Source organism: Littorina saxatilis, linkage group LG2, assembly GCF_037325665.1.
Source record: "Littorina saxatilis isolate snail1 linkage group LG2, US_GU_Lsax_2.0, whole genome shotgun sequence".
Lineage (NCBI taxonomy): Eukaryota > Metazoa > Mollusca > Gastropoda > Littorinimorpha > Littorinidae > Littorina > Littorina saxatilis.
In genome coordinates this window covers 72,053,009-72,077,327 of record NC_090246.1, presented here as the reverse complement: position 1 = coordinate 72,077,327, position 24,319 = coordinate 72,053,009, and the positions used below count along the sequence as shown (strand labels likewise).

The 24,319-nt window shown below is 41.1% G+C and overlaps 1 protein-coding gene across 1 annotated transcript in view; it reads left to right on the top strand.

Annotated features, from left to right (window-relative positions):
• LOC138953991 (uncharacterized) overlaps positions 1–24,105 on the top strand; it is a 33,885-nt gene extending 9,780 nt beyond the window's left edge. Inside the window, exons 2-3 of the mRNA XM_070326018.1 lie at positions 4,052–7,018; positions 20,448–24,105. Of these exons, the coding sequence (XP_070182119.1) occupies positions 4,052–7,018; positions 20,448–23,421 (5,941 nt within the window). The 3' untranslated portion in view covers positions 23,422–24,105. The remainder of the gene's footprint in view (positions 1–4,051; positions 7,019–20,447) is intronic.
• Positions 24,106–24,319: the final 214 nt, after the last annotated feature.

Here is a 24,319-nt window from a genome sequence, read left to right as displayed (position 1 = left end):
TATGACGAAGAATAAGATGAAATTGTTTTTAGATCGTTTTATAAAAAAGTAATTTTAATTACAAGTTTTTGATTTTTAATGACCAAACTCATTCATTAGTTTTTAAGCTACCAAGCTGAAATGCAATACCAAAGTCCGGCCTTCGTCGAAGAATGCTTTGCCAAAATTTCAATCAATTTGATTGAAAAATGAGGGTGTGACAGTGCCGCCTCAACTTTTACAAAAAGCCGGATATGGGGTCATCAAAGGTATTTATTAAAAAAATGAAAAAAAGTCTGGGGATATCATTCCCAGGAACTCTCATGTCAAATTTCATAAAGATCGGTCCAGTAGTTTAGTCTGAATCGCTCTACACACACACACACGCACAGACACAGACACACACACACACACACACACACACACACACACACACACACACACACACACACACATACATACTCACACACACACATACACCTCGACCCTCGTCTCGATTCCCCCTCGACTAAATGTAAAAATGGGGAGTACAAATTTCGTGGAGGGAGTAATTTTTTCGTGCCTTGGGGGACCTTGGGGAGTTCTTTTCTCGTACGAAAGATGTACTCGGAGTAAGAATTTCGTACGAAATTTTTACTCCAGAGTAAATTTTTCGTGGAGTAAAAATGTCGTGTTACAATGACCGGTCTGATTTCGGGTCCGGAATTAGTTATCATTATTTTCTTCAAGCCTGTCCGTCTATAAAAATCGAGCCAAAATGCGCTACATTCACCAGCTGTACATTTCCTTCTGTAATATGACTATTCGATGACGTCCCAAATCCTTCTTTGCCTACGCTAACTTTGAATAAGGTGGCGCCATCTTGTTTAGCGTAGTTTCCTAAATGGACCAGAGATAGACCTGTATCTGTCTACAGAAACTCAGATCCCTGGATGTGAACCCAATGATTGTATGCACTTTTTACAGGAGTTTTATTGAGTCAGTTGTAACTTTTGGTTTTGTCTGCTGGTTTGGTGTTCTGAGTACCAAAAACAGGAATGTTCTGTACAGGGTTGTGATAATTTGCAGCAAGGTTGTGGGTGAGAGACAGATGAGTTTGACAGAGCTGTACAAAAGAAGAGTGGTGCGAAAGGCTGGAATGATTGCAAATGACAAGGCGCAGTGGCCCAGTACTATGAACGACTGCCATCGCGTCGACGGTTCCGTGTGCCAAAAAACAGAACTGTCAGGGCTAGTTAAAGTTTTAATCCACTGTCCATTTCGCTCTTAAACAAACAGTAATGTTGTTGTGATTCCGATGCTGCTGATTTTGGTTTGGATTATATAAGGAGGAAGTTCTCCTGTTGTTGTTTTAGAGGGATTAAATACGTGTTGGTGTTTATAAATCTTTTACATCTTAACGGCACATAGTTTCAATGTGGTAGTTTGTGATTTTTAAACGGAATTGAACGGCTTTTTTGTGTGTATGACTCTTTTACATATCTGTTTTAAATCTTAACAGCGACAGATGTGTATGCAGACACCGGGTGTTTTAGTTGAGCACAATGTTATTAATTGGTACAGATATTTAAATACAATATTAATGTTATAGCCTTTTGTTTGTCTTTATGTTGTTTTTAATCCGAATAAAACATATTTATATGTTTTTGGAATCAGAAAATGATGTCAAATAAGATGAACGTAAATTTGGATCGTTTTAAAAACAAATTATTTTTTTTACAATTTTCAGATTTTTAATGACCCAAGTCATTAATTCATTTTTAAGCCACCAAGCTGAAATGCAATACCAAAAGTCCGGCCTTCGTCGAAGTATGCTTTGCCAACATTTCAATCAATTTGATTGAAAAATGAGGGTGTGACAGTGCCGCCTCAACTTTTACAAAAAGCCGGATATGACGTCATCAAAGGTATTTATCGAAAAAAAGAAAAACACGTCCGGGGATATCATTCCCAGGAACTCTCATGTCAAATTTCATAAAGATCGGTCCAGTAGTTTAGTCTGAATCGCTCTACACACACACACACGCACAGACAGACAGACACACACACATACACCACGACCCTCGTCTCGATTCTCTACGTTAAAACATTTAGTCAAAACTTGACTAAATGTAAAAAAGAAAGAAAATAAACCTCCCGCATTCACTGATAATTAGCGATTTTCTCCCCACCTCTAACGCAAATGATAAGCCGATAAGTCCGATACACGCTGGTCTGCATGTAAAGTTTACCTTTAAATAGCTGTAGGAATTAAAACAAATATTAAAAAAACACTTTCAAGGCTCCCTGTTCAGCCAGACATTACGGTCCTGTTGAAAGCCAGTGGACCTACACCGGCAATGCAACAAAAATAAACAAGATGGGCTTGCCTACCTAAAGTATATTCCACTGTTATCGTAACTTCGAACTGAACGCATACCTGCAGAAGTGTTGAAGTCATCAAACTGACGGTGTTACTTAGGCCTGAAAAAAATAGGTGTGGTTACGGTAACCCGACCTACCCTATTTTTAGGGGCCGACCCTATAACTTTTTATTACATTTGTCAAAAAAACAAAAAAAACAAAAAACGAGTGCAGAAAACGCAATGAAAGCGAAAGCGCCCGAGTCGCACACTTATTTCCCTGTCAAGTAGGTTTAATTTGTACACATTAGAAAAAAAAGTTTTTAAAAAAAGTGATTGCCTACCTTCCTACCCTATTTTTTTGGCTATGTTACCGTAACCACACCTTTTTATATTTAGTCAAGTTTTGACTAAATATTTTAACATCGAGGGGGAATCGAAACGAGGGTCGTGGTGTATGTGCGTGTGTCTGTGTGTCTGTGTGTCTGTGTGTCTGTGTGTGTGTGTGTGTGTGTGTGTAGAGCGATTCAGACTAAACTACTGGACCGATCTTTATGAAATTTGACATGAGAGTTCCTGGGTATGAAATCCCCGAACTTTTTTTTCATTTTTTTGATAAATGTCTTTGATGACGTCATATCCGGCTTTTCGTGAAAGTTGAGGCGGCACTGTCACGCCCTCATTTTTCAACCAAATTGGTTGAAATTTTGGTCAAGTAATCTTCGACGAAGCCCGGACTTCGGTATTGCATTTCAGCTTGGTGGCTTAAAAATTAATTAATGACTTTGGTCATTAAAAATCTGAAAATTGTAAAAAAAAAATAAAAATTTATAAAACGATCCAAATTTACGTTTATCTTATTCTCCATCATTTGCTGATTCCAAAAACATATAAATATGTTATATTCGGATTAAAAACAAGCTCTGAAAATTAAATATATAAAAATTATTACCAAATTTTTTTTTTCGAAATCAATTTAAAAACACTTTCATCTTATTCCTTGTTGGTTCCTGATTCCAAAAACATATAGATATGATATGTTTGGATTAAAAACACGCTCAGAAAGTTAAAACGAAGAGAGGTACAGAAAAGCGTGCTATCCTTCTCAGCGCAACGAATACCCCGCTCTTCTTGTCAATTCCACGGGCACTGCCTTTGCCACGGGCGGTGGAGTGACGATGCTACGAGTATACGGTCTTGCTGCGTTGCGTTGCGTTCAGTTTCATTCTGTGAGTTCGACAGCTATTTGACTAAATATTGTATTTTCGCCTTACGCGACTTGTTTTTTTTTGGCCTTATACCAAAGTTTCTAGGGCTTTAAATTCCATCAGTTATAAACATGATTTATTTTTTAAATAGCAGAAAGGAAAATCAAGAAAAGTTACGAATCTTAAGTCAGTGTGTCAGGGTGTTTTTGTTTTTATTTGAGGGGGGATGATGAATGATTTCTTTGACTGTCCTTCTGGTGTAATCCAAGGGTGTCTTTCAACAACTACCCTGTACAGCTTGCACATTACTTAGCAGGCAGAGACCATAAGGAACGGTAGTTTGATTGAACTATTCCTGTTGTTGCCTGCTAAGTATATAACTGTACTTTCATCTTGTCATCAACATTGGCCGAACATGTAGAAGGAAAGTTGTGTTCAAGTAAAAACAATAGCTTAACAGAAATCGACGTTGCAGTAGTTCACATCTCACCGCAATTTTACCATTAGTGGTGTTTGTTTCAGACTAGGACGATGGAAGCTTCTTCTTATCCTGGTGCTGACTGTTGCTTTACGAGAAAGTAAGCAAGCTTCATCCATCTCCTTTCTACGACCTTTTACGCCCTGTGGACCGTGCGTGTGTAATGGCACAGTGGCTGACTGCTCAAATCGAGAATTGAGATACCCAGCACCTGAAGAACTGCCTGACAACCTCACCAGATTGTCTCTTTACAACAACTCTATCTTTAACCTGAGTCCGAGAGTGTTTGCACGCTTTACCTCGCTGGAATGGCTAGATCTGTCCAACAATACCCTCTTTGAAAATATCATCCCTGTTGATGCTTTTAGTGGCCTTAATCGCCTGCGAAAGCTGAATCTGAGTAATAACTGGCTGACCCTTGATGGCGACTACTCTGCCAAGGGACCGTTTGACAGCCTCACGTCTTTGCAACGTCTAGACCTGTCCAACAACTCTCTCGAGAAGGTCGGGCCGTTGCTCTTCCGAGCGCTGAATAGCACCTTGAACTGGCTTGATCTCAGCGGGAACAATATAACCTATGAGGGAGAAAGCAAGTGGCCCATACAGTACCTCAACAACCTTACATATCTGGATCTATCGCACAACAACCTGAAGAACCTGAGTCGTGGATTGTTCAAACAGGGTCTGCAGACGTTGAACCTCAGCTACAACAGCATTCCACTGAGCGATGAAGCCTATCCTGAGGACACGTTTGAAGACCTGAAAGATTCTCTGACTGAACTGCAGATCAAAGCCAACTGCAACGGATCAGATGCGTCCAACTCAACAGCTCTTTTGCACTACCCTGACAAAGCGTTATCATTATTTTACAACCTTCAGGTCCTATGCATGGACGGGCTTCCTTATCAAAGTTTCGGATCCGGCTTTCAAAATCTTACAAGCTTGATAAAGCTAGATCTCTCTGGAAAGTGGGGTGGATTTTGCTATATAATTATGTTGTCAAACAACACCTTCCAAAATCTGGGAAATTCTCTTCGGACTCTCGATTTGTCCCTCTGCAACATTAGCAATATAGACGCTGGTACTTTCTCTCCTCTTGGTGACTCTCTTCGTGTTCTGGACTTGTCCTACAATGTTGGCCTGGGCTTTGACACACTGGGAGAGGCTGTCTACGGGTTGCAAGGCTCTGTTCTCAAGGAACTGTACATCGACTCTATCGTAGAACCGTTCAGCATGTGCGTCAAAGTTTCAAAGAGGAACACTCGCTATTTTTCCAACACCAGCCTAGAGTTCATCTCTGCCAAAAACAATCGCCTTGAAGTCTTCTGTCAGGGAGCCCTGAACAACATGCCCCACACCCTAAGCAGAGTTTCTCTTTACGGCAACCGTCTTGGCTTTGGATCTTATTTCAAAGACTTTGAGAATCTTGTGGGACTGACCGAATTGGAGGTTGACGGTCACGCCTTTGCTTTCCACATACCTGTCCGTTATCCCGTTGACGATGTTGAAGGATGCAACACCCAAGAAGGGGTAAACGCTCAATGCCAGTTGGGCGTGAGGCGCCATTCCAGTCCCAATACGCACATTTGGACGACTCAAGGACATAAGAATGAACATGAACAATCAGAATCGTGGGAGCTTCAGGAGCTCATGAGAAGTAAAGAACTAACGTTCAAACTGCCACCTAACCTCAAAACGTTCAAGTCTCGCTGGAATCAACTGTACTACCGACTGGAGGAGATCACTTTTGACCCCAACAACTCTTTGGTCCACCTTGAACTTTGTTCCAACCTTCTGACTACATGGACCGGACCCATGCGCGGACTTAATCAGTTAGAGAACCTGAATCTTGAGAACAATTTAGGGTATGTATTTGGTATAAGATTTTTTCATGATTTTAAGTCTGTGAAGAACTTGAACCTTGCTCAAAATTACATGCGAGGGGTCGTGGGCGACGACGAAAAAGGGTTGTTCTGTGGACCTTTGGACAGGCTTGAGTATTTCAACTTATCCAGCAACTACCTTAGCTTTTTGCCAAGGCAAATCTTCAGAGGTCTAATCAATCTGAGGTTTTTGAATCTCTCTCACAACGACATTGTAACCTTCAACGTCAACATAACGCACATGGCGAATTTGTCCACACTGGATCTCTCATTCAACAACATCAAGTACCTGTCACTGGAGATCATGAACCACCTAAACAACATAGCCGAGCGCATCGAGGTGCATCTGGACCTGACGTTCAACCCACTAGCTTGCACGTGCGAACACATGGATTTCTTGACATGGGTTGAACAGAGTAAGGTGGTGTTGCCTAGCAGCGAGCACTACACCTGTTTGATGTCAGACGGGAACTACCACCCGATGACAGACATCTTCCAAGTTATTGATCAGCTCGAATCGTCATGCATCGACACACTTGGCATTCTTGTAGGAGCCGTGTCCTGTGCCTTCTGCTTGCTGGTGGCTGTGCTCTCAGCCCTCGTCTATCGCTATCGCTGGAAGCTGCGCTACCTCTACTACGCCTCCCGCCTGGCCTACAGACGCCTGCAGACCTGCGACAACGACAACGACGACTTTGAGTTCGACGCCTTCGTGTCGTACTCGTCGGAAGACAACGACTTTGTGCACGGTGAGCTGCTGGAGGAGCTGGAGACGCGGGCGGGTCTTCGTCTGAACGTGCACAACCGTGACTTCATCCCCGGTCGTCCCATCCCGTCCAACATCGTCAGCGCCGTTCAGAGCAGTCGCCGTACGCTGGTGGTGCTGTCCCGGGAGCTGGTGCGGTCCGAGTGGTGTCACTACGAGATGCAGATGGCCACGATGGAAGCGGCGCACACAGGACGTGATGTCTTGCTCTTCCTGCTGTACGAGGACGTGCCGTCACAGCAACTGCCGCGTGACGTGATGTACAACCTGCAGTCCTCCACCTACATCACCTTCCCCGGCACTCGGGCGGAACCGTCACTCGTCCGTGACTTCTGGGCCAGACTGGCTCAGGCCATCAGGCAGTGACATTGTTACTGAAGACAATTCAAAACTGATTATTTGAGATATGCACACATGAATCTCAATAAAAAGAAAGTGGAAAAGATGCTTTGTGTTAGCCTATATCTGTTCAATGAACTTTGACTACCAACCAAACACGTGTTCGTCGGCACGTTGTACTGCGCTGCAGTGCTTGATACCTTTCGGACATCATTAAAATGTGCTTGATAAAAAAAATCAAATCCCATAAAAATAAGGTTAAACTAAATGCTCTTACCTGTTCAAACTTCATTATCGATTTCATTTTTATATTTAGTCAAGTTTTGACTAAATATTTTAACATCGAGGGGGAATCGAAACGAGGGTCGTGGTGTATGTGCGTGTGTCTGTCTGTCTGTGTGTGTGTGTGTGTAGAGAGATTCAGACTAAACTACTGGACCGATCTTTATGAAATTTGACATGAGAGTTCCTGGGTATGAAATCCCCGAACGTTTTTTTCATTTTTTTGATAAATGTCTTTGATGACGTCATATCCGGCTTTTCGTGAAAGTTGAGGCGGCACTGTCACGCCCTCATTTTTCAACCAAATTGGTTGAAATTTTGGTCAAGTAATCTTCAACAAAGCCCGGGGTTCGGTATTGCATTTCAGCTTGGTGGCTTAAAAATTAATTAATGACTTTGGTCATTAAAAATCTGAAAATTGTAAAAAAAAATAAAAATTTATAAAACGATCCAAATTTACGTTTATCTTATTCTCCATCATTTGCTGATTCCAAAAACATATAAATATGTTATATTCAAATTAAAAACAAGCTCTGAAAATTAAATATATAAAAATTATTATCAAATTTTTTTTTTCGAAATCAATTCAAAAACACTTTCATCTTATTCCTTGTCGGTTCCTGATTCCAAAAATATATAGATATGATATGTTTGGATTAAAAACACGCTCAGAAAGTTAAAACGAAGAGAGGTACAGAAAAGCGTGCTATCCTTCTTAGCGCAACGAATACCCCGCTCTTCTTGTCAATTCCACGTGCACTGCCTTGGCCACGGGCGGTGGAGTGACGATGCTACGAGTATACGGTCTTGCTGCGTTGCGTTGCGTTCAGTTTCATTCTGTGAGTTCGACAGCTACTTGACTAAATATTGTATTTTCGCCTTACGCGACTTGTTCTTCATTCTTGTAATTGAAATGAGCTTCAGTTTATTTGCTTTGAATGTGCTTGAAAGGTGATCCTTCGCTTCATTAAAAGGCACTTTGCATTATTTGAATTGCTTTGCTTCATATACATACATTTCTCGTAAGTTGTACTCATAACAATTCAGACACACAGACGCTAATAGTTTAAATTTGTTCTCAACTATACTGTCTTGAATTGACATCTATAGGTATTATAATATTAATCATCACTACATGTATTAACTATTCAGACACACAGATACAAATGTGCAGTCTAAATCTGTTGACGTTGTCGGTTTTTACATTTAGTCAAGTTTTGACTAAATGTTTTAACGTAGAGGGGGGAATCGAGACGAGGGTCGTGGTGTATGTGCGTGTGTGTGTGTGTGTGTGTCTGTCTGTGTGTGTGTGTGTAGAGCGATTCAGACTAAACTACTGGACCGATCTTTATGAAATTTGACATGAGAGTTCCTGGGTATGATATCCCCATACGTTTTTTTCATTTTTTTGATAAATGTCTTTGATGACGTCATATCCGGCTTTTCGTGAAAGTTGAGGCGGCACTGTCACGCCCTCATTTTTCAACCAAATTGGTTGAACTTTTGGTCAAGTAATGTTCGACGAAGCCCGGACTTTGGTATTGCATTTCAGCTTGGTGGCTTAAAAATTAGTTAATGACTTTGGTCATTAAAAATCTGAAAATTGTAAAAAAAATATTTTTTTTTAAAAACGATCCGAATTTACATTCATCTTATTTTCCATCATTTGCTGATTCCAAAAACATATAAATATGTTATATTTGGATTAAAAACACGCTCTGAAAATTAAATATATAAAAATTAATATGAAAATTAAATTTTCGAAATCAATTTAAAAATACTTTCATCTTATTCCTTGTCGGTTCCTGATTCCAAAAAACATATAGATATGATATGTTTGGATTAAAAACACGCTCAGAAAGTTAAAACAAAGAGAGGTACAGAAAAGCGTGCTATCCTTCTGAGCGCAACTGCTACCCCGCTCTTCTTGTCAATTTCACTGTCTTTGCCGTGAGCGGGTGACTGACGATGCTACGAGTATGCGGTCTTGCTGCGTTGCATTGCGTTCAGTTTCATTCTGTGAGTTCGACAGCTACTTGACTAAATGTTGTATTTTCGCCTTACGCGACTTGTTTTTAATACTTTGTAAGCTGTGAATATGCTTGCTTTCTAAAAACAAAAATGATTGATTAAATAAAATAACTTATTAACAGATATCTAACTAAATGACTAGAGAATAAATAACAAAATAAAGAAAGAAATACAATGAAATGAAAAATGTTCTTCTCGATGCAGCATTTTTACTCTTGTACATAATGCGCATGTAGGTTCTACGATCAAAATACTCTGGAATTAAAAAAATAAAACTTCAACTTATTACCAATGTTGTTCATATTTGTCTATTTTGAAGTGTTTTGATTTTTGAAAAGTTAAAACTCAGTTAAAATAAAACAAATTTAAGGGTACCGTAATTCGGGAGATTGACATCTCATACCTGTAACGCTTGTCATTAAATCAGAAAAGTGTGATCACACACACACACACACACACAAACACACAAACACACACACATACATACGCACACGCACGCACGCACGCACGCACGCACGCACGCAATCACGCACACACACAAACACACATAACAGGCTGACGCACACACACAGACACATACATACATACACACACACACTCACACACACACACACACACACACACACACACACACACACACACACACACACACACACACACACACACACACAATCAACACCTTCAGTAATAAGACCATGGGGTGGCAGAGGCAGATGAAATTTGTAGCTACGAACAAAGAGCGTAAACCCATCTCACCAGGAAGTTAGGTTGCACACACACAACCAATTTCCCCAACGTAACCCCTCTCGACCCCGCCCCCCTCAGTCCTTCCAGTACCTTCTCCCACATTACCAATGAATTTTGCTAACTCTGTCCTTCCAATCGTTTAATCTTTGGAATTTCCTTCCGCGTTCGATTTTTCTTGTGTGCGAACGGATTTCCAATAGTTCTAAGACACGCTATGTGTATACTACAAACACAGTCACACCGGTGAAGTGTGATTTGCCATTATGTTGGAATAGAAACTGTTCATGGTTTATCCATTAAAAGTTTACTCCTGCAGTTCTTCGAGCGTTCAGAATGGACTTCTTCTTCTTCTTCTTCTTCATCTTCTTTGGAAGATGTGTGTCTGCATTATTGGAGAGTGGAAGGTGAGAACACTTTATTGTTATGTGGATGCTTGACCTTGATAGTAAGTTAACTTCGCAAAATGCTTTCTTCAACTTGTAACGTCTAACGCATGGTTTACCTAACAGACACATTGACACACTCAAAGACACATTGCACAGACAGAAGTAAACTGATAGAGATTACACAACGTCATCGAGTGAGGGACCGAAAAATATTGAAACTCGAGGATGATTTTTTTGTGGTATCAACCGAGACCGTAGGTCGAGGTTGATACCACACAAAAAAATCATCCGAGAGTTTCAATATTTTTTGGTCCCTCACAAGATGACGTTTGTGTAATTTGTGTATACAATGATAAATTGATTGTATGCAATAATCAATCTCTTTATCCCTCCCTCTGCTTCTTTCTTTCTGTAAACTTGTAGGGCTAGTTATTTTTCGGTAACTTACCCAACAACCAAAATCACTTACCCAACAACGGGCCTGAATCCTCGATAGCTCATGGGTAGAGACTGTACACATTGTGGATCTACTTTTTGCGACTCAAAAGTTCAGAACACTCTAATGTACAAAATATACATTTCTGGAGCAAACAATACAACCATACCGTATTTAAACCAGCAACTACAGACTTGAACACATGAATCTCCATATAAAATCCATGAGTTTGGTTGTTTTCTGAATTCAGATCTGCCGTGCACAATCGTTTATCGCTCGCAAGATTCCAAGGAAAAGTAACTCTCATACTTTGTCTAGCGACACGAGTAGTTCCCCTTCCAGATTTCGGCTGCACCGACAAGACTGCAATCCGACGGTCAGTTTTCAACAATATTTCATTTTATAAACAGATCACACGCAATCAATTGCAAACATTTAATCAACGTAAAGAACATGCAGCGGTTTCATACACTATTTTGCCCCAGAAAACTAAACTTCATACAGTTTTTAACGTTGGAACACGGGTGTAAAACTTCGTCTGCTAGTCACATTCGAAGAAAGAACATTTCCTGAGCGATACCAAAACATGAACAGAACACACACTATCTGCCTTTACCGCCACAGCAGAATGACAACATAACTGTGTACTTGATTTTAGTTCAAAACATGGAAACTGACAAGAAGTGTTAACAAAATTGAATGATTTGCACGGAACTATACAACCGCGCATTAATCGATCGCCTGCGCAGGTAGACTGGTTGGGTGAATATGATTCGATCAAACTTTCGCACAAAAACTCCTCTTTTCTTTGAATAACTGAAGAAAGGAGGGATAAAGAGGTTACATACCTCGTCTCAGTGATTATGAAAAATAATGGTCTCAGTTCGCGGTCATGAAAAAGCTCGCTGAAGCTCGCATTTTTCATGATCCGCTAACTTCGACCATTATTTTTGATAATCACTGAGACTCGGCATGTAACCTCTACATACCTTCCTGTCACTGGAAGCAGCAACACTTGAAAGCATAAGTTCCCTTGACAAACGTCATTTATGATTGGCGTCATCTATGAATGACGTCACTGTCTAGACAAGACAAGTGCCGGTATCGGCAAACCTTGTCGCGGCAAAGGGCTATGACCCGTGCCTTGATACCATTGAGATCATAGGAGATGCACAGCAGTGCCGATACCAGGTTTCTTTAGCTTCACTTTAAAATGATATCAGAACGATAGTTATTCACTTGAAAGTGAACACAGGAGAGTTGTATACACAGACATACAGACCGACAGACCGACAGATACACACGCACACACACACACACACACACACACACACACACACTGACACTGACACACACACACACACACACACACACACACACACACACACACACACACACACACACACACACACACACACACACACACACACACATACTGAAGGGCATTTACGTTATCAGATAGAGAAGTGACCCGATCGCTGTGTAAATGTAAATGAAAACGAAAGTTTAAGCGCACGATTCCCTCAGTTGGAAAATAAACCTTTAAAAAATACAAGAAATAAACAGTCATGTTTCGAGAAAGCAATACATTGGATGATTTCAACACAGGGTTTTCGCAACAGAATATAACTACCACTAGTCCAACAGGGTACAGCGGAGCTTCAATTTCAGTCGGGGTTTTGGCAAACAAGGATGTGTGTCCTCTGCTAAAAACTGTGCACGTTATCTCTCCGATCGACTCCCCAACCCCAACCCCCCCACCCCACCCCCACCCCCCTAAACGCCAAACCCCACAGGGACCGAGTACCTTTGTAAGCAGATAAAACAGTCAACTCGCGTTCTGGACTTTCCACTCGGAGCAAAAATAGATTGCGCGAGTGAGCAGTGATGCGGAGGGACGCATGGGCACTCTCGTGATACTTCGGCTGAGATTAAAAGCTGTCCTCAATGTATGACTATCACTGTTTGAAAAGTTAGGACTGAGAAGCATGTGTAGAATTATGTACAGCAAAGGCGGCCTGAAACAAAACCTTACACTGCCTGCATGACCTTGACAGCTTCATTCAACTTTTGACTTTTGCTGTGGTAACTTACTGTTTGCTCTCACGCACATGATAAGCCGATAAGTCGAATACACACTGGTCCTCATTCAAAAAGAAAATATTCCTTTTAATAGCTGTAGGAATAAAAACAAATATCAAGAGAACCAATGTATAAATCCTTTATTTTACCTCATTACATTTAGTCAAGTTTTGACTAAATGTTTCAACGTAGAGGGGGAATCGAGACGAGGGTCGTGGTGTATGTGCGAGTGTGTGTGTGTGTGTCTGTCTGTCTGTGTGTGTGTGTGTGTGTGTGTGTAGAGCGATTCAGACTAAACTACTGGACCGATCTTTATGAAATTTGACATGAGAGTTCCTGGGTATGAAATCCCCATACATTTTTTTCATTTTTTTGATAAATACCTTTGATGACGTCATATCCGGCTTTTCGTGAAAGTTGAGGCGGCACTGTCACGCCCTCATTTTTCAACCAAATTGGTTGACATTTTTGTCAAGTAATGTTCGACAAAGCTCGGACTTCGGTATTGCATTTCAGCTTGGTGGCTTAAAAATTACTTAATGACTTTGGTCATTAAAAAACAGAAAATTGTAAAAAAAAATATTTGTTTTATAAAACGATCCAAATTTACATTCATCTTATTTTCCATCATTTGCTGATTCCAAAAACATTAAAATATGTTATATTTGGATTAAAAACAAGCTCTGAAAATTAAATATATAAAACTTAATATGAAAATTAAATTTTCGAAATCAATTTAAAAACAGTTTTATCTTATTCCTTGTCGGTTCCTGATTCCAAAAACATATGTGCACGTCCTAGATACTGGGAAATACTATGGGTTGTCAACTTTGAATGACTGTCACAATATCTCTGAGCAATGGATGACAAAGGGGATGCTTTGATGTCAAAGGGGATGGATTTGACTTACTGTAACAACCAAGTTTGGGTTTCCAAACATTGCTGTGGGTTTTAAACGATTTAATTTTTAGCCAAAATGCCCCCAAAACAGCACCTAAAACTGGGACAAAAATACACCAGTCTGTGTTGCAGCTGTACACAATGGAGAATAAAGCTCTGTGAATTTTATTGTGATGTTTATGGGTCAGCTGAAGGATTATTCTCGACATACACACTCAAGAATTACATCTATTTTTCTTCTTCTGGGAGTTTGATCGGCAAAGAAAACACGTAATCGTGGGTTACCGTCGTTTCCGGTTTCAACTTCATCAAAAAATGCGATCTGCTGAACAAAGGAAACCTCAAAGTTATTCAAAGTCATTATTTATTTATTTCAACAACATTTAGGTTTTCAAAACACAGCACTACGGTAGGAAACAAATTTATTTCAGCTTATAATCGCGCTTGAATGTACCCCACCCTTGTTTCGTTTCCATCTGTAACCCACGAAAGCATGGCCACAGCAGACGACAAATCCCGCATTGCCTATCACACACGCGTTGTGAGATCGCGGGAACACCGTCGAAAGTTCCATTCATGACGTTTGACCCGGTCATGTGAATAGACAATGAGAATTTATCCACCCAATCGTATTCGTTTCCGGTTTTTGAGACGTAACTCACGACAGACCACGCTGTATCTTCACTGTTTGAGACCTGTAAAATCTTTTTTGACAATTGTAGCATATATTCATCGACGAATTTTGCGATATTTTGCTGATTAAAGCTTGATCTGGTGCAAAGTTTGAGCAGCACATGTGTTCTCATGATCGGCGCCATTATGAAATTTTCGATTCTTCTGCAACGCACGATCGACAATCGATTAATTCTCTCATTTAGGATTGTCGCTTATGGAAACTTGAAAATTTCAAACTTTCATGCATGCATAGTTATATATCTATGTAGTCCACATGCAATAATCAAGTTTTAGTTCTTTTCTTTGGAAATAAAAGACATTACGAACTATGGTTTCCATGAAACTCACGACAGTATTATCTCTATACACATAAACCCAGTGAGCACAGATCGAAAACTTTTTGCTCACTTAAATCTTTCTATCATGTATTAAAACCCAAAAGGGTGCCCAAAAGGCTAGTTGCTACATTTGACCTACAAAAAAAACTTTTGCGCCTGGAAATTGCGTGGGTTACGGTTTCCACTTTCTACTTCGATCTAGTTAACTTATGGAAACTTGTAATTTCAAACTTTCATGTTTGCATATTTATTTATCAATGTTGTCCACATGCAAATTGCAATAATCAAGTTTTAGTTCTTTTCTTTGGAAATAAAAGACATTACAAACTATGGTTTCCATGTAACTCACGACAGTATTATCTCTATACACATAAACCCAGTGAGCACAGATCGAAAACTTTTTGCTCACTTAAATCTTTCTATCATGTATTAAAACCCAAAAGGGTGCCCAAAAGGCTAGTTGCTACATTTGACCTACAAGAAAAACTTTTGCACCTGGAAATTGCGTGGGTTACGGTTTCCACTTTCTACTTCGATCTAGTTAACTTATGGAAACTTGTAATTTCAAACTTTCATGTTTGCATATTTATTTATCAATGTTGTCCACATGCCACATGCAATAACTGAGCTAAAGTTCTTTCCTGTGGGATATTGAAGCCTAAAGTGGAAACCATGTAACCCACGACATAGAGCGTACTGCATGTGTCTAATTGTCATTTCTAAAGAAACCCCGATATGAAAGGTCCTCTCTTTGACAGAAAAAGATACAGGCATGTCTTTTGCACTTAAAAAAGAGTATTTCACTCAATTCAGTCCTACTTTTTTTCCTGGTGTCCATGTCCCATAGTTGTGACCCAGTATCTAGGATGTGCACATATAGATATGATATGTTTGGATTAAAAACACGCTCAGAAAGTTAAAACGAAGAGAGGTACAGAAAAGCGTGCTATCCTTCTCAGCGCAAGTACTACCCCGCTCTTCTTGTCAATTTCACTGCCTTTGCCGTGAGCGGTGGACTGACGATGCTACGAGTATACGGTCTTTCTGCGTTGCATTGCGTTCAGTTTCATTCTGTGAGTTCGACAGCTACTTGACTAAATGTTGTATTTTCGCCTTACGCGACTTGTTTTGATTATTGCGATGTTGTGTGGGATAATTGTACAATGAAGCTTTCAGATGAGCTGGAGAAGCTGCAACTCGAATCCATTCGAATTAGTGTTGGTGCTGTTAAAGGCACTTCACACGAAAAATGGTATACAGAATCTGGCTTTATACCACTTACAGAGCGAAGACGTCGTCACAAATTAATGTTATATTATAAAATTGTCCACGGCAATGTACCAAATTACCTCAACGTTTTATTGCCACCTCTTGTTTCTGACCTAAATCCCTACCACCACAGACACCCACTAGAGCGTAAGACTCCCCAGTGTAAATCAGATTTGTACAAGTTATCTTTTATTCCTTCTGCAACTAGTCTCTGGAATAAGTTGCCTGAAAATATACAACAATGTGATTCTGTTGGTCTGTTCAAGCGACATTTCACAGCTTTTGATATTTCAATTCCACCATATTACTATTCCCCAAATCGCAAAACTGAAGTTTTGCATTGCAGGTTAAGACTTGGAATGAGTGATATGTTTAATCGCCACCTGGTAAACAACCCGGAATGTTCTTGTGGTTATTTTGCTGAAACTGTTCTTCACTATTTGTTATCATGTCCCCTGTTTAATGATGCAAGAACCGCAACAATCGGTACATTAGCTCCAGAATTTGTTAATATTGACACAATCCTGACAGGTGATTCAAACATTTCCATATTTGAAAATAGTGCTATTTTTGTTGTTGTCCAAAGCTATATTGAGAAATCAAACCGCTTTGGGACACCTTAGTTCGATGTTTTTGGTGCTTTTTTTTTTAAATATATTACTTGGGGCCCATCTATTTTTTGATATTTTGTTGTGTCTTTCGTTCTCGTTTTGTATTTGTTTTCGTTTTCGGTATTGACACAGATTGTGTTCGATAATTCAAACTAACCTTTCCTTATTGTTTTTCTCCTTTTTTTCCCCCCCTTTTTTTCTCTTTTTTTTTCTTCTTTTTTTCTCATCTCTTTTTTCAAAAAATGTGTCGCATTGATCATAATCCGCCATGACATTTCAGGCATGTTTATGTGAGCACTTATCATAAGTTTTAAACTTGTTGTGCTCCTTCTTAATGATGTTGTTATATTATCATGTGTCTGTTTACGAATAAAATACTGTTTAAAAAAAAAAAGAGAACCATTGTGAAGGCTCCCGGTTCAGGGGGACATTACGGTCCTGTTGAATAACCAGTGGACCAACACCTGAAATGCAACAAAAATAAACAGGACGAGCTGGCCTACCTAAACTATATACCACTGTTAATCGCAATTTCGAAATGAACGTATACCTGCAGAAGTGTTGTAGTCATCAAACTGACGGTTTTACTTATACCACAGTTATTAAAGGGCCGACCAGACTTGGACGCCGTTTTACGGTATATGCGCCGCAGGCCGTTTTGTGCGTCGCGCGGAATTTTGCCGAGTGGCCACACATCGACGACTTTTTTCACAACGCGGTATCAGTGGAGCGGAAGCGTCAAGGTCAAGCGTCAAGGTCACCTGACAGGAAGGTTCAGTTGCCGACTGCCACGCCGCGAGCGGCTGACGTCATCGCTCTGGTTTGCTCTGATTGGTCAAATTTCCGTCGTTCTATGTCTGTGTCAGAGAAATTAGAACACGTTCTATTCTTTTGCAAATAACGCTACGCGATCATAGCCCGCCGCGGCGTGCCCAGCGGGACCGTTTTGAGCATAAGTCAAATGTGGACAGGGTCAGCCTGGAGTGTCTGGACAGGCCTTAAGGCCTTCAATTCCATCAGTTACAAAAACATTATTTTGTTTAAATCACAAAAAGGAAAATCAAGAAAAGTTGCGAATTCTAAGTCAGTGTGTCAGGTTTTTACATTTAGTCAAGTTTTGACTAAATGTTTTAACATAGAGGGTGAATCGAGACGAGGGTCGTGGTGTATGTGTGTGTGTGTGTGTGTGTGTGTGTGTGTGTGTGTGTGTGTGCGTGTGTGTGTCTGTCTGTGTGTCTGTGTGTCTCTGTGTGTGTGTGTGTGTGTGTAGAGCGATTCAGAAGTAAACTACTGGACCGATCTTTATGAAATTTGACATGAGAGTTCCTGGGAATGATATCCCAGGACGTTTGTTTTATTTTTTTCGATAAATACCTTTGATGACGTCATATCCAGCTTTTTTTAAAACTTGAGGCAGCACTGTCACACCCTCATTTTTAAATCTGATTGAAATTTTGGCAAAGCAATTTTCGACGAAGGCCGGACTTTGGTATTGCATTTCAGCTTGGTGGCTTAAAAATTAATTTATGAATTTGGTCATTAAAAATCGAAAACTTATCATTAAAAACCTTTTTTTTAAACGATCCAAAAACAATTTCATCTTATTCTTTGTCATTTTCTGATTCCCAAAACATATATGTTATATCTGGCGCAACGACAAACAACCCGTGGCAGTTGAGCACTTTTAGAATATTTCAGCTGAATGTCTAACTTTTTATTACATTTAGTCAAGTTTTGACTAAATGTTTTAACATAGAGGGGGGAATCGAGACGAGGGTCGTGGTGTATGTGTGTGTGTGTGTGTGTGTGTGTGTGTGTGTGTGTGTGTGTGTGTGTGTGTGTGTGTGTGTGTGTGTGTCTGTCTGTCTGTGTGTGTGTGTAGAGCGATTCAGACTAAACTACTGGACCGATCTTTATGAAATTTGACATGAGAGTTCCTGGGTATGATATCCTCAGATGTTTTTTTCATTTTTTCGATAAATACCTTTGATGACGTCATATCCGGCTTTTTGTAAAAGTTGAGGCGGCACTGTCACGCCCTCATTGTTCAACCAAATTGGTTGAAATTTTGGTCAAGTAATCTTCGACGAAGCCCGGACTTTGGTATTGCATTTCAGCTTGGTGGCTTAAAAATTAATTAATGACTTTGGTCATTAAAAATCTGAAAATTGTAAAAAAAATATTTTTTTTATAAAACGATCCAAATTTACGTTCATCTTATTCTCCATCATTTGCTGATTCCAAAAACATATAAATATGTTATATTTGGATTAACAACAAGCTCTGAAAATTAAATATATAAAAATTATTATCAATTTTTTTTGTCGAAATCAATTTAAAAACACTTTCATCTTATTCCTTGTCGGTTCCTGATTCCAAAAACATATAGATATGATATGTTTGGATTAAAAACACGCTCAGAAAGTTAAAACGAAGAGAGGTACAGAAAAGCGTGCTATCCTTCTCAGCGCAACGAATACCCCGCTCTTCTTGTCAATTCCACTGGCACTGCCTTTGCCACGGGCGGTGGAGTGACGATGCTACGAGTATACGGTCTTGCTGCGTTGCGTTGCGTTCAGTTTCATTCTGTGAGTTCGACAGCTACTTGACTAAATGTTGTATTTTCGCCTTACGCGACTTGTTTCATTTATAGATGTACAACAATAAACATGAAACATTTGATGAAATAGTAATAATCTGTTTAGATTCATAAACCATCTCCTTACTTTTTTTTGTGACAATTCAACGTGCATATTGTGGACTATGGATTAAAGTTTACATCACTATGAAGTCAGGTAATTTGAACTTAACAACTGGGTGTAATTTGGACTCCTTATTTAATATAGCCGGTACTGTTCAATTTATACTCCAAATACCTTCTTTATTGAAAACCTTAACATGTTGCTCTTGTAAACAACAAAATATGCCAGAAACAATACTCTATTACCCCCTCGCGTATATCCAATATAAACGTAAAACAGTCTTGATGATAGAAAATTGCTTTGGTCTTTCAGTCATGGAAAATGGTCTGAAGAAGACATAAAGAAAGCTCTGGCAGCAATAAAGGAGAGTCGGCTTGGGTGAATACCTCTGCCAATGAGTTCGGCTCATTTGAACTTTGCCGTGTTCAATATACCCGACTAGTCGGCTAATTTGAACTTTTTGCCGTGTTCAATATACCCGACTAGTCGGCTAATTTGAAGTTTGCCGTGTTCAATATATCCGCCTAGTGGGCTAATTTGAACTTTGCCGTGTTAAATATACCCGACTAGTCGGCAAATTTGAACTTTGCCGTGTTCAATATACCCGACTAGTCGGCTAATTTGAACTTTGCCGTGTTCAATATACCCGACTACTCGGCATATTTGAACTTTTCTAAAATGTCAGGAAGCAAGTCCGTGTGTTGACAAAACACATAAGATCCTTTATTTCACTTGCATACGTGTAGGTCTAAAACCAATCTTGAGATATAACCTAGCCGTCTTTGCTTACCGACTTCCGTGAGCCAGCTACAGCGACTGGTACTTAGGGTGTTCAGATTACTCCCCCTTTACCTTACTTTTATTTTGTCACAAACATTGGCTCAACATGTAGCATGAAAGTTGTGTTCAGGTAAAAATAATAATGCAAAAGAAATCGATGATGCTGTGGTTCATAGCTCACAGCCACTTAAACATAATTGGTGTTTGTTTCAGACTGGGACGATGGAAGCTTCTACTAATCCTGGTGCTGACCGTAGCTTTGCGAGAAAGTAAGCAAACTGCATCCATCTCCACCCTACGACCCTTTACGCCATGCGGACCGTGCGTGTGCAACGCCACAGTGGCAGACTGCTCTAATCGAGACTTGAAATACCCAGCTCCCGATGGACTGCCTGACAACCTCACCAGACTGTCTCTTCACAACAACTCCATCTCTGACTTGGGTCCTCCTAATGTTTTTGCACGCTTTACCTCGCTTGAATGGCTCGATCTGTCCGACAGTATCCTATTTGTCAATGTCATCCCTGTTGATGCCTTCGATGGTCTGGGTCGCCTGCGTGAACTGAACCTAAGTTCTAACAAGCTGACCCTTAATGGCGACTACTCTGCCAAGGGACCGTTTGACAGCCTCACGTCTTTGCAACGTCTAGACCTGTCCAACAACTCACTTGAGAAGGTCGAGCCGTTGCTCTTCCGAGCGCTGAATAGCACCTTGCACTGGCTTGATTTTAGCCGGAACAATATAACCTATGAGGGAGAAAGCAAGTGGCCCATACAGTACCTCGACAACCTTACATATCTTGATCTATCACACAACAACCTGAAAAACATAAGTCGGGGACTGTTCAAGCAAGGTCTGCGGACGTTGAACCTCAGCTACAACAGCATTCCACTGAGCGATGAAGCTTATCCCGAGGATACGTTTGAAGACCTGAAAGATTCTCTGACTGAACTGCAGATCAAAGCCAACTGCAACGGATCAGATGCGTCCAACTTTACAGCTCTTTTGCACTACCCCGACAAAGCGTTGTCTTTACTTCGCAACCTTCAGGTCCTATGCATGGACGGGCTTCCTTATCAAAGTTTCGGATCCGGCTTTCAAAATCTGACAAGCTTGATGAAGCTAGACCTCTCTGGAAAGTGGGGTGGATTTTGCTATATAATAATGTTGTCAAACAACACCTTCCAAAATCTGGGTAATTCTCTTCGGACTCTCGATTTGTCCCTCTGCAGCATTGGCAAAATAGACGCTGGTACTTTCTCTCCTCTTGGTGACTCTCTTCGTGTTCTGGACTTGTCCTACAATGTTGGCATGGGCTTTGACAAACTAGGAGAGGCTGTCTACGGGTTGCAGGGCTCTGTTCTCAAGGAACTGTACATCGACTCTATCGTAGAACCGTACAGCACATGCGTTAAAGTGTCAAAGTTGAACACTCGCTATTTTCCCAACACCAGTCTAGAGTTCATCTCTGCCAAAAACAATCACCTTGAGGTCTTCTGTCAGGGGGCCCTGAACAACATGCCCCACACCTTAAGCAGGGTTTCTCTTTACGGCAACCGTCTCGGCTTTGGATCTTATTTCAAGGACTTGGAGAATCTTGTGGGACTGACCGAATTGGAGGTTGACGGTCACGCCTTTGCTTTCCACATACCTGCACGTTATCCCGTTGACCATGTTGAAGGATGCAACACCCCAGAAGGAGCAAACACTCAATGCCAGTTGGGCTGGAGACGCCATTCCAGTCCCAATACGCACATTCGTACGACTCAAGGCGATAAGGATGAATATGAACAAACAGAGTCATGGGAGCAACAGGAGCTCACGAGAAGTGAAGGTCTGACGTTCAAACTGCCACCTAACCTCAAAACGTTCAAGTCTCGCTGGAATCAACTGTACTACCGACTGGAGGAGATAACTTTTGACCCCAACAACTCTCTGGTCGACCTTGAACTTCGTGACAACCTTCTGACTACATGGACCGGACCCATGCGCGGACTCAATCAGTTAGAGACCCTGAATCTTCAGAACAATTTAGCATATGCATTTGGTATAAGATTTTTTCATGATTTTAAGTCTGTAAAGAACTTAAACCTTGCTATAAATTACATGCGAGGAGTCGTGGGCGACGACGAAAAAGGGTTGTTCTTTGAACCTTTGGACAAGCTTCAGTATTTGGACATATCCAGCAACTACCTTAACGTTTTGCCAAGGCAAATCTTCAGAGGTCTTGTCAACCTGAGGTTTCTGAATCTCTCTCACAACGACATTGTAAACTTCAACGTCAACATAACGCATATGGCGAATTTGTCAACACTGGACCTCTCATTCAACAACATCAAGTACCTGTCACTTGAAATCATGAACCACTTAAACAACATAGTCGAGCGCATCGAGGTGCATCTGGACCTGACGTTCAACCCACTGGCTTGCACGTGCGAACACATGGATTTCTTGACATGGGTTGAACAGAGTAAGGTGGTGTTGCCTAGCAGCGAGCACTACACCTGTTTTATGTCAGACGGGAACTACCACCCGATGACAGACATCTTCCAAGTAATTGATCAGCTCGAGTCGTCATGCATCGACACACTTGGCATCCTTGTAGGAGCCGTGTCCTGTGCCTTCTGCTTGCTGGTGGCTGTGTTCTCAGCCCTCGTCTACCGCTATCGATGGAAGCTGCGCTACCTCTACTACGCCTCCCGCCTGGCCTACAGACGCCTGCAGACCTGCGACAACGACAACGACGACTTTGAGTTCGACGCCTTCGTGTCGTACTCGTCGGAAGACAACGACTTTGTGCACGGTGAGCTGCTGGAGGAGCTGGAGACGCGGGCGGGTCTTCGTCTGAACGTGCACAACCGTGACTTCATCCCCGGTCGTCCCATCCCGTCCAACATCGTCAGCGCCGTTCAGAGCAGTCGCCGCACGCTGGTGGTGCTGTCCCGGGAGCTGGTGCAGTCCGAGTGGTGTCACTACGAGATGCAGATGGCCACGATGGAAGCGGCGCACACAGGACGTGATGTCTTGCTCTTTCTGCTGTACGAGGACGTGCCGTCACAGCAACTGCCGCGTGACGTGATGTACAACCTGCAGTCCTCCACGTACATCACCTTCCCCGGCACTCGGGCGGAACCGTCACTCGTCCGTGACTTCTGGACCAGACTGGCTCAGGCCATCAGACAGTGATGTACTGTCATTTTAATTTATCCAAACAAGATTTGAATTACTTTCACGTGTGCTGGCTACCCTTCCTGGTGCCCAGATGAGATCGTGGTCGATGTAACACAGAAGACACAATCGCCATAGCTGTTTATCAAACGGCCTTAATACCACCTCCTGTACTCCACTGAGGGAGACATGTTGTCCATGACATCTGAATGGCACCATTCCCAAGGTTCTTGGTGGCATTTGCACAGTCTCAGATATGTAAATAGCATTAGGTCAGTCAGAAATGAGTTGTCCACCGATATGAACTAGCAGTGTTAGACGTTGGTGTATGCCTGCAGTGCTTTGACGGTCATATCTTCTGTTCTATACATTCATAGATCTGCTTGGGCGTATTTCCAATCAGAAGAGTATAAGTGACAGGCTGGTTGGCACATACCAAAGAAATTCTGTATTGTTACTAAACTTTGCCTGCAAGTCACTATTTAGAAATAAACAATACGTAAACTCACTGGAAGCAGAGGACATTAGCACATTAGCTGACCAAGAAGCCAGCCACAAATGTTTTAAAGTAACCAACACAACATTTGTCCAACCAATACCACGCTGTTCATGAAAAATAAAGAATGCATGACCTCAATGCAAGCAGAGGACTTAAAGGCACAGTAAGCCTCCTGTAAACCATCACATATACTGTCAGGCTTTTACACACAGTACAAACACCCTTCCATTTAAACGCTCACCAAACGGGAACATCCTAGGTGCCCTACGTAAAGAGCGAGCGATTTTCAAAGAATTAATTTTTCGGATTGTCTCCATCACAATCGGACCGTGGTGCGTTTTGGCGCAAGACCTAACATTTAAAATCTAAATAATAAATTGACAGCTTGTTACGCAAACATTCTTAAATCATAAAAGA